This window comes from Dendropsophus ebraccatus, chromosome 8 (assembly GCF_027789765.1).
Source record: "Dendropsophus ebraccatus isolate aDenEbr1 chromosome 8, aDenEbr1.pat, whole genome shotgun sequence".
NCBI classification, from domain to species: Eukaryota; Metazoa; Chordata; class Amphibia; order Anura; family Hylidae; genus Dendropsophus; species Dendropsophus ebraccatus.
The window spans coordinates 117,342,527-117,357,661 of record NC_091461.1 but is presented as its reverse complement, the minus strand read 5'-3'; the positions used below and the strand labels follow the sequence as shown (position 1 = coordinate 117,357,661).

General features: G+C 41.3%; 1 protein-coding gene across 1 annotated transcript in view; it reads left to right on the top strand.

Annotated features, from left to right (window-relative positions):
- LOC138800113 (uncharacterized) overlaps positions 1 to 15,135 on the top strand; it is a 46,851-nt gene that overhangs the window by 19,194 nt on the left and 12,522 nt on the right. The window contains exons 38-42 of the mRNA XM_069981922.1: positions 12,341 to 12,429; positions 13,380 to 13,531; positions 13,947 to 14,198; positions 14,484 to 14,648; positions 14,734 to 14,882. Of these exons, the coding sequence (XP_069838023.1) occupies positions 12,341 to 12,429; positions 13,380 to 13,531; positions 13,947 to 14,198; positions 14,484 to 14,648; positions 14,734 to 14,882 (807 nt within the window). The remainder of the gene's footprint in view (positions 1 to 12,340; positions 12,430 to 13,379; positions 13,532 to 13,946; positions 14,199 to 14,483; positions 14,649 to 14,733; positions 14,883 to 15,135) is intronic.

Sequence of the window (15,135 nt, the reverse complement as noted above, 5' to 3'; positions counted from 1 at the left end):
CAACGATTTATCGAAAGCCCACGGCCACCAACTCTCTACTCTCATGGGATAGTCATCACCCCAGATCCCTCAAGGCAGGCATACCGCGGGGCCAATATTTGCGGGCCAAACGCAATTGCTCAAATCCAGCAGAGTATAGAAACAGGCAGATGTTATGCGTGAGCGTTTCTTACAGAGAGGCTATCCTGATTCCATCTTGAGGACAGCTTATCAATTGGCGAATGAGAGGAGGAGAGAAGATCTCTTGATCCCGAGGGTAAGAGATAGAGATACAAGTAGGGGTGGCACCAGGATAGTGGGCACCTATGATGCGGCCTCCACGGAGGTACGTAAAGTTATTGAGCGACACTGGGATGTGCTGTAGTTGGATCCGGATATGCAAAAGGTCATTAGTGATAAGCCTCAGATCACATACAAAAAAGGCCGTAGCCTTCGTGATAGATGGGTGAAGAGTCACTTTGTTGCTCCTTCACCAGGAGACACATGGCTTAATAGGAGGATCAGTGGCACATTCAGATGCAGTGGTTGCATAGCATGTCCTTATGTTGAGGTGAGCAAAAAGGTTGTGAGTAATGTGACCAAAAAAGAATATGCGATGAGAGACTTTATGAACTGTAGAACAAAGGGACTGGTGTATAAGGCTACGTGCCAATGTGGCTTGGAATACATTGGCAAAACTATCAGGGAGTTCCGTCGACGCATCGGTGAACACTTGAGGGACATCCAGAATAAGGTGGACAAGCCAATAGCACGACATGTAAATACCGTACATCAGGGACAAGTGGGCTGCCTGAAATTTCAAGGCATTGAGTTAGTAAAACCCCCAATACGAGGAGGGTATTGGGATAGGCTAATATTACAACGGGAAACAGAATGGATTTTACGTATGAAGACAGTGTCCCCTAGGGGACTCAATGAGCAGCTTACTTACTCTTGTTATCTATAAAATGTTTAAGTAAAACACTAATATTCATATGTGGGTTCCTTTTGTCGTTATGTTCTCTTAAGTGTCTGCTGTCTGTGGTTCTTTCTACTGGTCCTTGTTCCTTCCCCTCTTTCCTTATAGTCTTAATTTTTTGATCCAGTACAATGTATACCTCTCTTTGGTAAATGACTACAGTACACAGTGTTTTGTATATCATGGGCTCTGGTTTTATGCTTAGTGCGAAATTCTGTTATGTTTACTCCAGTTCAGATGAAATGTGGGCTACTGTTTATACGGTGGCTGAGTTACTGGTGTCAACGTACACTATGCCGCGGCACTCCCGGAAGTGTACACACTGGAGCGCATATGCGTTCCAGATGCCGGAAGTAGGGAGGTGCCGGGGTTAGGAAGTGTATGACGCTGGATATCTTATACCTCCACTTGGACATTGCGAGCTACAAGCCATACTCTTAGGTCTGCATGCGAGTTCGGCCGGAGGGCCGGAGGTCCACGTGAGTTAGCGTCTCTGGGCACTCTCAGGATGCTTTGTCTGTTTATTGCCACATGATAAGAATGTGTTTGTTCCCTACTCCAGCAGAATGTTAATACTCCCCTGATGAGTATCTGTACGAAACACTGTGTCGGGAGCAGAGGCAGGGACAGTGTAGGGACTGTGGCATAAGGGTTAGTACGGGGCAGGGGCCGCCCTTTCTAGGGCGATAACTCCGACAGACCCTGAGCGAGCAGGGGTAGGTGTGGTGCACCAAACAGGGACAAGTAAGGGTTGAGTGCTCCCAACACTATGAACAAGACTTATTTTGCTTAGTGTACTACCTCTGGTTTGAACATACATGACTGTAAATACTTTGTGTTTTTTTGTCTCATTTGTTTGGATTCACTGGTGTAGGTGGCAACAACACTAATGGTCACCTGTGTACAATAGTGAATCTATCAATAGCATGCAATACCCTGGGGCCTGTGGCCCGGTTTTTAATGGTGGAGGTGTGATTCACTCAATTTTGGTTTTGGATTTTATGTGTTCTATTAAAAGTTATGTTTTATGGTTAGAACCCTTCTGTGATTATCGATGGGCACATAGAAGGCACAGGGTGGCAAAAAATATCCTGTTGGCCCCTAAGTGCTGGGGGGGTCTTGCCCTCCCGGACATGCTCTGTTACTATTGGGCAGCTCATTTGCGCCATATCCCAGCCTGGGCCGCTTTACGCGCCTACTCAAAGTGGATGGTAATAGAGAAGCTCTGGATAGCTCCAATACATCCCAACTCTCTCTTATGGTCCATATCTGATGTTACCCTGCAGGACAGTGCATGGCCCATACTAGGCAAATATGGAATGTGTGTAGGCAATGATTTCCCTTGGCGTCGAAGTACTGGGAAGGCCTTTTCGGGAGGCGCTTGCCTCAGAGCATTTGGAAAATAATATGGGACAGAGCAGCTAAGACTTCTATTTGCGTGACATATAAGGAAAATCAATCTAAGGTGATGTTGCCCTGGTATTATACTCCAAGAGTTCTGCATGCAATGAACCCACAGATTTCTAATCTCTGTTGGAGATGTCACCAGACAGTGGGTACCCTCCCACATATCTATTGGCTTTGTCCTCTTATCGCCCCATACTGGCGTTTAGTTAACCCCTTAAGGACAGAGCCAATTTCGATTTTTGCGTTTTAGTTTTTTCCTCCTTGTGCTTAAAAGGCCATAGCACTTGCATTTTTCCACCTAGAAACCCACATGAGCCCTTATTTTTTGTGTCACTAATTGTACTTTGCAATGACAGGCTGAATTTTTGCATAAAGTACACTGCGAAACCAGAAAAAAATTCAAAGTGTGGTGAAATTGAAAAAAAAAAAGCATTTTGTTTATTTGGGGGAAATGTGTTTTTACGCCATTCGCCCTGGGGTAAAACTGACTAGTTATATATGTTCCTCAAGTCGTTACGATTACAACGATATATAACATGTATAACTTTTATTGTATCTGATGGCCTGTAAAAAATTTAAACCATTGTCAACAAATATACGTCACTTAAAATCGCTCCATTCCCAGGCTTATAGCGCTTTTATCCTTTGGTCTATGGGGATGTGTCAGGTGTCATTTTTTGTGCCATGATGTGTTCTTTCTATCGGTACCTTGATTGCGCATATATGACTTTTTGATCGCTTTTTATTACAATTTTTCTGGATTTGATGCAACCAAAAATGCGCAATTTTGCACTTTGGGATTTTTTTGCGCTGACGCGATTTACCGTGCGAGATCAGGAATGTGATTAATTAATAGTTCGGGCGATTACGCACGTGGCGATAGCAAACATGTTTGTTTATTTATTTATTTATTTATTTACTTTTATTTATAACCTGGGAAAAGGGGGGTGATTCAGACTTTTATTAGGGGAGGGGGCTTTTTACTATTAACAACACTTTTTTTTTAACTTTTACACTTATACTAGAAGCCCCCCTAGGGGACTTCTAGTATAAGTGCTCTGATCTCTCATAGAGATCTCTGCAGCATAGATATAGTAATATTGCCCCCTGCTGTGCCCTCCATATAGTAATAATGCTCCTTGCTCTGCCCCCATATAGTAATAATGTCCCCTGCTGTGCCCCACATAGTAATAATGTCCCCTGCTGTGCCCCACATAGTAATAATGTCCCCTGCTGTGCCCTCCATATAGTAATAATGCCCCCTGCTGTGCCCTCATATAGTATTAATGTCTCCTGCTGTGCCCTCAATATAGTTATAATGCCCCCTGCTGTGCCCTCTATATAGTAATAATGTCTCCTGCTGTGCCCCCATATAGTAATAATGTCCCCTGCTGTGCCACCATATAGTAATAATGTCCCCTGCTGTGCCTCCATATAGTAATAATGTATCCTACTGTGCCCTCCATATAGTAATAATGCCCCCTGCTGTGCCCCATGTAGTCACAATGTCCCCTGCTGTGCCCTCAATATAGTAATATTGCCCCCTGCTGTGCCCCATATAGTAAAAATGTCTCCTGCTGTGCCTCTATATAGTTATAATGTTTCCTGTGCTTTCCATAAAGTCATAATGCCCACTGCTGAGCCTCTATATAGTTAAAATGCCCCCTGCTGTGCCCCATGTAGTCATAATGTCCCCTGCTGTTCCCTCAATATAGTAATATTGCCCTCTGCTGTGCCCCATATAGTAAAAATGTCCCCTGCTGTGCCTCGATATAGTTATAATGTTCCTTGTGCTTTCCATAAAGTCATAATGCCCACTGCTGAGCCTCTATATAGTTATAATGCCCCATGCTGTGCCCCATGTAGTCATAATGTCTCCTGCTGTGCCCTGCATATAGTAATAATGCCCTCTGCTGTGCCCTCCATATAGTAATAATGCCCCTTGCTCTGCCCCCATATAGTAATAATGCCCCCTGCTGTGCCCTCCATATAGTAATAATGCCCTCTGCTGTGCCCTCCATATAGTAATTATGCCCCTTGCTCTGCCCCCATATAGTAATAATGTCCCCTGCTGTGCCCCACATAGTAATATTGTCCCCTGCTGTGCCCTCCATATAGTAATAATGCCCCCTGGTGTGCCCTCATATAGTATTAATGTCTCCTGCTGTGCCCTCAATATAGTTATAATGCCCCCTGCTGTGCCCTCTATATAGTAATAATGTCTCCTGCTGTTCCCCCATATAGTAATAATGTCCCCTGCTGTGCCACCATATAGTAATAATGTCCCCTGCTGTGCCCCCATATAGTAATAATGTCTCCTACTGTGCCCTCCATATAGTAATAATGCCCCCTGCTGTGCCTGCCTTATAGTTATAATGCCCCTGTTGTTCCCTCTATATAGTAATAATGTCTCCTGCTGTGCCCCCATATAATAATGTCCCCTGCTGTCCCCTCCATATAGTATTAATGCCTCCTGCTGTGCCCCATATAGAAATAATGTCTCCTGCTGTGCCCCTATATAGTTAAAACGTCTCCTGATGTGCCTCGATAAAGTAATAATGCTCCCTGTGCCTCCATATAGTAAAAATGTCTCCTGCTGTGCTTCTATATAGTTACAATGTCCCCTGTGCCTTCCATAAAGTCATAATGCCCCCTGCTGAGCCTCTATATAGTTATAATGCCCCCTTGACACTGGTGGGCAATAGGTGGTGCAAAGACCAAAGGGTCAAAACACGGGCACAAGTATTCTCTCTCTTATCAAGTATTCTTCTACTGTATTTCTACCTTCGAAGTTCCGGCACTGCACAGCACTACTTGGGTTGACACCCTTCTCTCTACTCCTCTGTTCTTATCTTCTACTTCTCATCACGCAACCCAGTCAGCTCAACTGTATCACTCGCTCTACTCTCAATGCAGATCTGGATCCTAAAGTATTAAGCATCTTATCAAGTGTAAAGTATTGTATCAAGGCTAAGCTGGGTGCTGCCAACTGACACTACACCACTGCCACGCACAGTATAACATTGAGGGCGGCGGACATGTAGGGTATCGCCCTTGAATGCTCAAAAGACCCTCGACAGGAGATGGGTTCCCCACCCCTGGATTAGATAGTGGGGTGAAGCGAGATAGGGAAAAGATGATGAATTCTCCTTTGTCTGTGCTAAAAAGTTGAAGGAGAAAAGGTAAGATATAGCCAATAGACACTTTGGGATCCTGGATGGCAGAAAGCGGACATCTGGACCCGATGTAGATGGAGAAGAGTAGTGGCCCTAGAAAGGAGTCTTGGAGGATGGCCAACAGTAAGGTGAAGAGGTGGTGAGTGAGTGGGAGATGCTAAATGGGCAGTTGGAGAAGTAAGATGAGATCCAGGAGAGGGGTCAAGTCTATGATGCTCAGAGATGAAAGAGTTTGTAAGAGGAGGAAATGGTCAACTGTGTTGAAGGAAGAAAGGTCAAGAGAAAGAGCTCGTAGTATTGGCATGAGGCAGTATTGGCATTTTTGGCAGTTAACAGATCTTTGACCACTTTGGAGTTACCACCAGTGCTTGTGTTATGGTGGACGCAGAAGCTAGATCCTAGGGGCTTAAAAGGGAGTTGGATGAAAAACAGGAGGACAATTCAAGGTAGACATGAACTTTCAAGGCAAAGGAGAGAAGTGAGATTTGCCGGTAGCTGGAAAAGTAGAATGAGTTGAGGAATGGCTTTTTAAAATGGGTGCATATTTTCATAAGGGCTTGTTCACACAGAGCAAAAGCAGCTGAATTTCTGCGCTGAATCAGCGCTGAAATTTCAGCCGTTAAAATAGGTGCAGAGCTAATTTCTATTGTGTTGAATGAAAATTCTGCTCTGCAGTTCACACGGTGGAATTTCCGCACTGAACTAATCCGCTTTCCGCCAGAAGAATGAACATGTTCATTCTTCCGCTAGCGGAAGCCTATACAAATCAATGGGGCTCTGATTTTCTGTTTCGGCGCAGAATACAAACGTAATACAAGCGGAAATTACGCGCTGAATCAGCGCGGAAATGGGGAAAAAAGGGGGGGAGGAGGATTCTAGTATATATTCTGGTATAGTCTAGTTTACTCGTCAAATACTCGCTGAATTTCAGCGCTGAATGCATGCGGATTCAGCGCGGATTCCTCGAGTATTCCGCGCTGAATTTGTCAAGAGCTGATTACGAGCTGAACTCTTTCCTAGCGGAATACGCAGGGATTCTGCTTACATTCTGATTATATTCTGCTCGGAATTCAGTTGATTTCAGTCGGAAATATTTCCTCGCGTAATCCGCCCCTTTTGCTCTGTGTGAACGTAGCCTAAAGAAGGAAACACTGCAGAATGGTTGGGGATAAAGTGGGATGGGATTGGGACTTATGTCCAGTGACTCACTGGGAGCATCTTCTTAGATCGGAATCGTACACGTTTCTTTTTTATCTGGCTTTGTACAACTCCTCTCTGCAAAATCTGCCATAGAACCATTTTATGTTCCCTACTGCAGCACATACAATATTAGGTGCTCTCTGTGTCCCCATATAATAGTTAGGTCCCATCTGTGTCCCTATATAGTATTTAGGTTCCTCTGTGCCTCCATATAGTAGCTAGGTTCCCTCTGTGCTCCCAAATAGTAGTTTTGACCCTCTCTAGATCCATATACTAGTTCTACCCAGTTCCCCAATGTAGTAACTTGGTCCCTTTGTGCCCCCATATAATAGATAGGTCCCTCTGTGCTCCCATTTAGTACATAGGTCCCCTCTGCGCACACATATGGTAGTTATGACCCTCTCTACATCCATATAGTAGGTAAATCCCATTTGTGCCCATCTATATAGGAGTAAGACCCCTCTGTTCCCCCAAATAGTAGTTAGGTGACCCAGTGCCCCCATATGGTACTTAGGTCCCTCTGTACCACCATATAGTAGTTAGTTCCCTCTGTTACCCAATATAGTAGTTAGGTTCCTTTTTGGCATCATATGATAGGCCCCTCTCTAACCCCATACAGTAGTAAAGCCCCTCCATGGCTTCATGCAGTAGTTAGGTCCCTTAAACCCCCCATATAGTAGTGAGGTCTCCCTGACAATGGTGTCAATCGACTGCCCCATCCAACCTGACAGAGTGTGAGAAGATCTGCAGAGGAGAATGGCAGGAAATCCACAATCCAGGTCTAAACCTTGTGGCCTCAAAGCCAAGAAGACTGGAGTGTATATGGCTGCCAAAGGGGCTTCTCCTAATGCTGAGTAAAGGGCTCTGAATACTTATGTTTTCGTTTTTCCTTTTCAATAAATTAGCAAAGATTTCTAATATTCTGCTGTCAGTATGGAATACAGAGGGCAGAGTTTTGGGCATTAAAAAACATAAAAAAAATGTGAAAAAGAGTCTGTATCTTTTCTGTATGCGTTGTATACCAGTAAATTCACCAATGACTGGTCTCAGTGGTCACATGTATGAGGAGCCATGAGGGCTGGAAACTCTTTTAAAGGAGAAGTCCGACAATGTTAAAAAAAGCTAAAAAGCGATGTGGAGGTGGGAACATAATCAACAAAGTATACTTACCTATCCTCGTCCCTCGTAGCATCGCTCCCGGGTCCAGCTCTTCCAGCTGCAATGTCATGTACTCGGCAGAGCGATTACCTGCTCAGCCAATCAGTGACTGGGGCGGGACATCAGGCAATCCGTCAGCCGGGCTGTGACATTGCAGCTGGAAGAGTTGGGTACATGACATACTACTTCCAGCAGAAAATGATAGCTCGTGGCTGGCGGCTGGCAGCGTGACCCGGGAGTGTTGGTATTGAGGCACGGGGGTGGGTAAGTATTGTTTATTAATTTCCTGCACCCCTGCCTGTTTTTATTTCCATGGACTTCCCCTTTAATATCTTAATGAACATTACAAAACATTATACGGTGACATCAAACGAACAAAAAGTTATGACTGCGGCAATGCAAGGAGGAAAAAAAAAAGTTGAAGTCCTCCAGGCTAAAATTTGCTCAGTTTTCAGGAGACATTATTATATATATTATATAAATGGAGGCATTTCCGTCTCTTTTCATCGGACAACCAGGAGCAAAACAGACACTAAATCAAGATGCCCTCCTGAATATTATAACATAAATTATGGATTCATACTGGAATCCCCTTAAATTCACACCCTAATTTTCCAGCCATAGTGTGAGAGCCAGCTGTATGCTGTATACTGCCCCCTGGTGGCAGAGTGTTCTGCTATTTTTCACATTATCTTATTGATGATGCCAAGACAAACGGCTCAGAGTTACATCATGCCCGGGGTCAATGTGACCAGACGCTATGTGCACAGCACCCTGCCAGGAACAATGACCAATGTACCTGACTAACAAGAGGAGCTATAATAAATAAGTATGGAAATGTCCCAGGGGGTTATGAGAAACGTTACCATTGTTATATGGACGTAAAAAGACTCTTTGCTGTATGGGGGCAGAAACGTATTGATTGATAGACTAACCTGTGCGCTCCAACCTGAATGTATAAGAGAATACCCTAAAAAATTACCTGTATAAGTAACATCTGTTCCCATTATGGCTCAAGCATTGCTAACATTGTTTGCTGAATTTAAAGGGGGTATCCAGTGTTAGAAAAACATGACCACTTTGTCTCCAGTTTGGGTTCCATTGAAGTGAATGGAGTTTAATAGAAAACCCCACCTGAACTGGAGACAAGAGCGGCGCTGTCTCTGGGAGAAAGTGGCCATGTTTTTTAATACTAGATAACCCCTTTAAGGAAAAGCTCCGGGCAAAATTGATACATCGTATGATGCCTTATAAACAGGACCTGAAGTCACTAGACATAACATGACCTATGGATATTGCCTGGAATGTTCCTTTAACCCATAGACAACTGAGATTGTGTTGCCTTTACAGTGTACATGTTGCTTTTAAAAACTTTTCACATTTCCTAGAGACATGTGAAAAACTTTGATAAGCGAGGTCTGAGAGTGCAGACCCTAACAAAACTATTAATAAAGCTGGGAGAGAAGCACACCACTGAGCACTTCTCTCCCCACTCCCTGTCTATAGAACCAAGATAGTATTAGCTTACGCTTCTCCCAGCTCTGGTGATATGTGTGAAGGTTTTGGAAAATTGTTCTACAATAGTTTTGTGTATACAAGTGATTCTGATTTTTTGTTTTGTATTTGTTATATATATTTTTACTTTATCATTGTTACATACTATATCAAGGTGCTATTACTTTATTATTTATAGAATTATTGTAATGTATAATTTTTGAGTTAATACAAATTTAGTCTATATACTATACACTGTAACTATATACTATCCTAGAAGCAGGGACTGTAGTATGGCAGTTTTTTTGGTTATGGATTATAAAATTGAAGGCACACAGAGGAAGGAAAGGGAAAAGGAAAAGGAAAGGGAAAAGGAAAAGGAAGGATTTACAATTAAAACAAAAAAAATTGAATTGATGTTTCTGTCTTATATTTTAGTAATGTATAGCTAGGCTTTAACATCTGAATAATGTAACTATAGCTCATAACTAATTTTACAGTTAAATTAATTTAGAAATTAAATCATATAAAACTAGAAAAAACTTCAAAGGATTACCAAGAAACTAAGACATCAAATATGTGTTAAAAAAAAAAAAAAATACTATGGTGCCCAGTGCCCAGAGAAGGTTGGAAAAGTAGAACTATGCTGCCACCTGGTGTCTATCAACATTTTTGCAGGCAATGTTTTTTTTTAATTCACAAGATAGATAGATGATAGATATATTGTGTATATATATATATATATATATATATATATATATATATATATACCCATATGGAATACTGTATATGCATGCATATTAATCTATGTCCCACTGCTATTACCAGCGTCATTTAACCATCACAAATGAACCAAAACACATTAACATAAAACCTCTTTTTAAACCACAGGTCACTGGAATTAGGGATGGGTGAATTTACAGTTGGAGTGAAGCGGGACGTTTTTTAGGATCGGTCGGTAGCTTGTCAGACTGCTGGATTTGAAGTCTGTGCCACTCTGGGTGCCAGGAAAAGCTGGAACTAGTCCTAGGAAACAGAGAGAAGTTTCCCAGGACTGGTTCCAGCTTTTCCCCGGCACCTGGAGTGGCACAGAGCAACACAGACTTCAAATCCAGCAGTCTGACAAGCTACCGACCGATCCTAAAAAAGTGATTTGCTTCATTCCTAATTATTCGCTCATCCATAATTGGAATCATTCATGAGTTTCCCACTATCCAGCTTCATTTCTACAAGTATGTTCACACACTGCAGATTTAACAGAAAAAAAATAGTATTAATTGAGTACTTCGTCCGTTTTAAATTTTTGCTGTACTGCTGGGACTGCATAGAAAATAAGAGACATGCTATTCATACCTCACCTCGCTCCCCTAGGGTCCTCCTGCAGCGTCTTCGAGTGCCCCAGTTGCTCTTTCCGAAACTTGTCTCAGCAGTGACTGCCTGCTCAGCCAATCACTGACTGAAGTCGGACACTGCCCCATCCAGTGATTGGCTGAGCGGGCTGTCACTGCTGGGATGAGTCTGTCTCTGAAGTAGCATCAAGAGTGTTCAGACGGTGACCTAAAGACGGCACTGAGGACCCCTCGGAAGCAAGGTTAGGTAAGAATAACATGTCTGTTATTTTCTTTGCAGCCCCAGCACTATATGAAAAATGTTAAATGTCCGGAGTACCCCTTTAACATGCAGACTTTACAACAGATGCCACTGATAGGACAAGCCATGGGCTTAAATTTAAAAGACAATTAGAGGATGGCGTCTCAGTGATGCCCGATCCCCGCTGTGTCAAGATAAAAGCAGGAAGTGGCCTTCACTGAGGATCGGGCACCAGAGGATCGGGCAGGTGAGTTTTCATTTTTAAATTTTGTGGCGCCAAACAACCCATCTAACAGCATCAATAGCAGCGATATAACTATAACAGTATTCATGTTGTAGGGCTAGATAGCAAGAAGACCCTAATATATTACAACCTACAAAAAAATTACAATAGTCTGAATAATCCCATCAATCTCTGACCAGCAGCCTCTTGCCCTGCCTGGTCATGTGACTCCATCAGTGAATGGGGTTGTGATGGTTGCAGCCATTTTTGCCCCAGTGCCATATGGTGGTTCTTGGTCGTGACCAGTCTTCATACGGTACCAGTGTTCTAACAAACTAATACATTGTATACTCAATAGTTCCAAAATGGATTCCTCCAGAAATAGAAGGAAGCAAAGTGAACATTGTTTTAGAATCTATTTTGGCAAAATTATTTTCCAGCGAGATTAGATGCAACGTATTCTGTCACAGTGACCAAGAGCAAACAAGGTTATCCTGACCTGCCCAATGATTAACCAATCGGCATGATCATTCTTGAACTATTGAAATACCAATAAAAAAGCTAAAATTAAAAAAAATTAAATAAAATTAATTAGCCGGTATAAAACAAAAATAAATTCCGGTTTATCTTCTATTTTTTTTCTCTTCTTATTTCCATCTATCATATCACACTTCTATTATATTATCAGTTTTTTCTTCTTGCATAAACAAAGTTGAAATCATTGGAAGAAAGTCAATCATTAAACGGTGGCGATCGCTTCCAAGATGACGCGCTCCACAATTTTTGGGTATAAATACCCCAGGCTGTTGGAGGTTTTGTATTCACCATCATCATGAGGGGAATCATCCTAGCACTACTGCTCGCACTAGCGAGTAAGTATCAGCCTCTCATTCAGCTATATATATATATATATATATATATATATATATATATAAAATTATATATTATTAAATATTTTTTTTTTACTTTATATTAACATATATATATATATAATTTTATACTTTATAATATATATATATATAATTTATTTTATTGCAATTTATAGCTTTTTAAAATTTAAAACAATTTATTTTAAAATTTAGAAATAATTGTAGAATTTATATGATACTGCTAGTGTTAAAGTGAATATATTAGATATACTATTTCTTATAAAATATATTTGTACGCTAAATATTCATTCATTTCTTCCTTTCATTTTACAGGTGGTGAAAACTCACAAAGCCGTAAGTTTTTTTTTAAATTTACAAAAAAAATTTGGAATTTTTTGTTAAATTCACCTTTTTAATTGATAAAGTTAAAAGCTATTCAAAAAGTTGTTGTGGCATAGTTAGTTTTGTCATTTTCAATTGGGCCGTTTTTTTTTTTTTTTTTACCTCAACTTTTTTTTAAAAAAGTTGTTAAAATTTTACAATTAGTTTTACAATTTTAAAGTATTCTTAAAGATAGAAACATGGAAACCTAGAAGAATGTCATCAGAAAAACTTAACAGTTGGTCCATCTAGTCCACCCTATTAATATTAGTATTCTAATTTGAATTGGCCATATGTGGTCATTGTAAGTATGAGTACTGTTGCCCAATTATTATAATCCTATTTAGAAGGGTCTCCTAATGATAACTAACCACTGTATGTCCTGCTGCTGGAACCCCCAGTGATTAGATGTAATCTAAAAAAAAACCAGGAAACAAGTGTTCAATTTCCCTGCAGCGCCTCCGGAGGAAAAATTAAGAATTACATAGTTCCCATTGCAATCAATAGGTTGTTCTTTTAATACAGGGATGGGGAACCTTAGGTCCTCAAGCTGTTGCAAAACTATAATTCCCATCATGCCTGGACAGCCACAGGCTGTCCAGGCATGATGGGAATTGTAGTTTTGCAATAGCTGGAGGACCAAAGGTTCCATATACCTGTTTTAATGTATGAATATATTCAGTTCCCTAGAGCATTATGCATTCTTTATAACCTCTCTACAACTGAAAAAGATGTATGTCTCAAATGAGAAATTTCTGTCTCTGACCTCAGTACACCCATAAGAAAATGTGTCTTTCTAAACAAGACAGCCCCCTTAAGAATTACTACTTACTTAATAAAGACTGCCTGGAATAAAGTCATAAAGTCATCAAAGTCATCACTGTGATCCTGTTACTAATAAATATTCTATCTTGTATTTATAGGCCAACTTTTAAACCCAGCCAAGACCTACGTGTACAACTATGAAGGAATTACCGTGAGCGGCCTGCCAGATAATGGCTTGTCCAAAGCCGGACTGAAGTTGAACCTGGAGGCTCAGATCAGTGGCTTTGCTCAGAAAACGTTCATCTTGAAGGTAATAAGCACGGGTCTTATTTGTTTTATGTGAATTTTTAGGCTAGTTAAAGGGGGTTTCTGGGACCCTATCAATATGGCATCACCCGGCACTTCACCAATCTACTGGTTTCCAAAGCTGCAAAGAACAGAGCCAAAACAAGACAGCTCTGTATGTTGTGAAATGGGCTTGCTGGGTTGTGAAAGTCATGGGAGTTGGGCTGCAGTATCCCAGTATGGCCACTACACCATGTATGGCGCTGTCTGCTTCTGGCACTGTACGTGCATCTGTGGCAAACAGCTAATAGGCCATGAATTAAAGTCAAGGCGAACCCCTTTAATATAAGACATATGAGCTCATAAATATTCATCCAATTTATTCCTTAATAAAATTCATCTGCCTCCTATTAACATACATTTATCTATTTTCTTTACAGGTTGATAAAGTTGTTGTCAAGGAATATCACGGTCAATGGCCAAGAGATCCTTTCACTCGGTCCACTAAACTGACCCAAGCCATTATAGAACAGTTCAAACATCCGTTCAAGTTTGAATACCATGACGGCCATGTCGGTAATGTGTTTGCTGCAGAGGGTGTCTCATCTCTGGTGGTCAACGTCGTCCGAGGATTGATCGATCTGTTACAAGTCAAAATCAAAAAGGACCAGAATACTTATGATCTGGAAGAGGTTTGTACAGCTCCTTCTCTCTTCTTCTATTGTCTCATCCCTCTGGACTGGATCCTAGATATGGGATGGGATCCCAAGTGTTCAAGGGCCTCTTCCAACATTAATCTAGTCCTAAGCCTACCATAAATGGGTAAACAAAAACTTTCTAAAGAACATCCATTTTCGAGCATATCCTCCACTCTACGCACCATATTTCTTTGAGCCCAAAATGTCATCCTATATATTCTCCTCTATAACCACGATACGGTTATTTATAGGATTCTTGTTTTTTTTTTTTTCATCCAGGACTGTATCGCTGGAAAGTGTCTAACAAGATATATGATCCAAGAAGATGACAAGAATCCCAATTCCTTTATTCTTATTAAATCCCGGGACTTTGGAGATTGTCAGGATCGTGCACTAAAGAGAATCGGAATGACCTTCATGGAACCTTGCAGAGCTTGCCAAATGGTACCGTAAATGTGAATTCTTGTGTAGTTTAATGCAATTTGAGGGTTGCACGTTGTAGATACTCATTTATTCTTACTGTTTCCAGAAATCCCAGCACTTGCGTGGAATGCTTACATGCACATACAGAATTAGGAATAAGGCCCAAGGACTCATCATTGATGAAGTTAAGGCCAAGCAAGTCTTCCTGTACTCTCCTTTTTTTGAACTTTATGGATCTGGTATAACAGAAATCAGGTAGGGTATACATATGCATCCTGCAAATGGTCAAGAACACTTGTATTCTAAATAGAGGAGAAAGCCACTGCCAGAGCCCTATGTTGACTATAACGTGCATGGACGGTTTTAGGAAGTTAGACCATTGAGAAACAATCCTACATTTGTCCATGTTGACACCTTTAAAGGGCATGCGTTATAAATGTTTGATGCCTGAGGGCCCCACTGCTGGAACCTGTACTGATCACAAGTATATGATATTTTCCTATTTCAA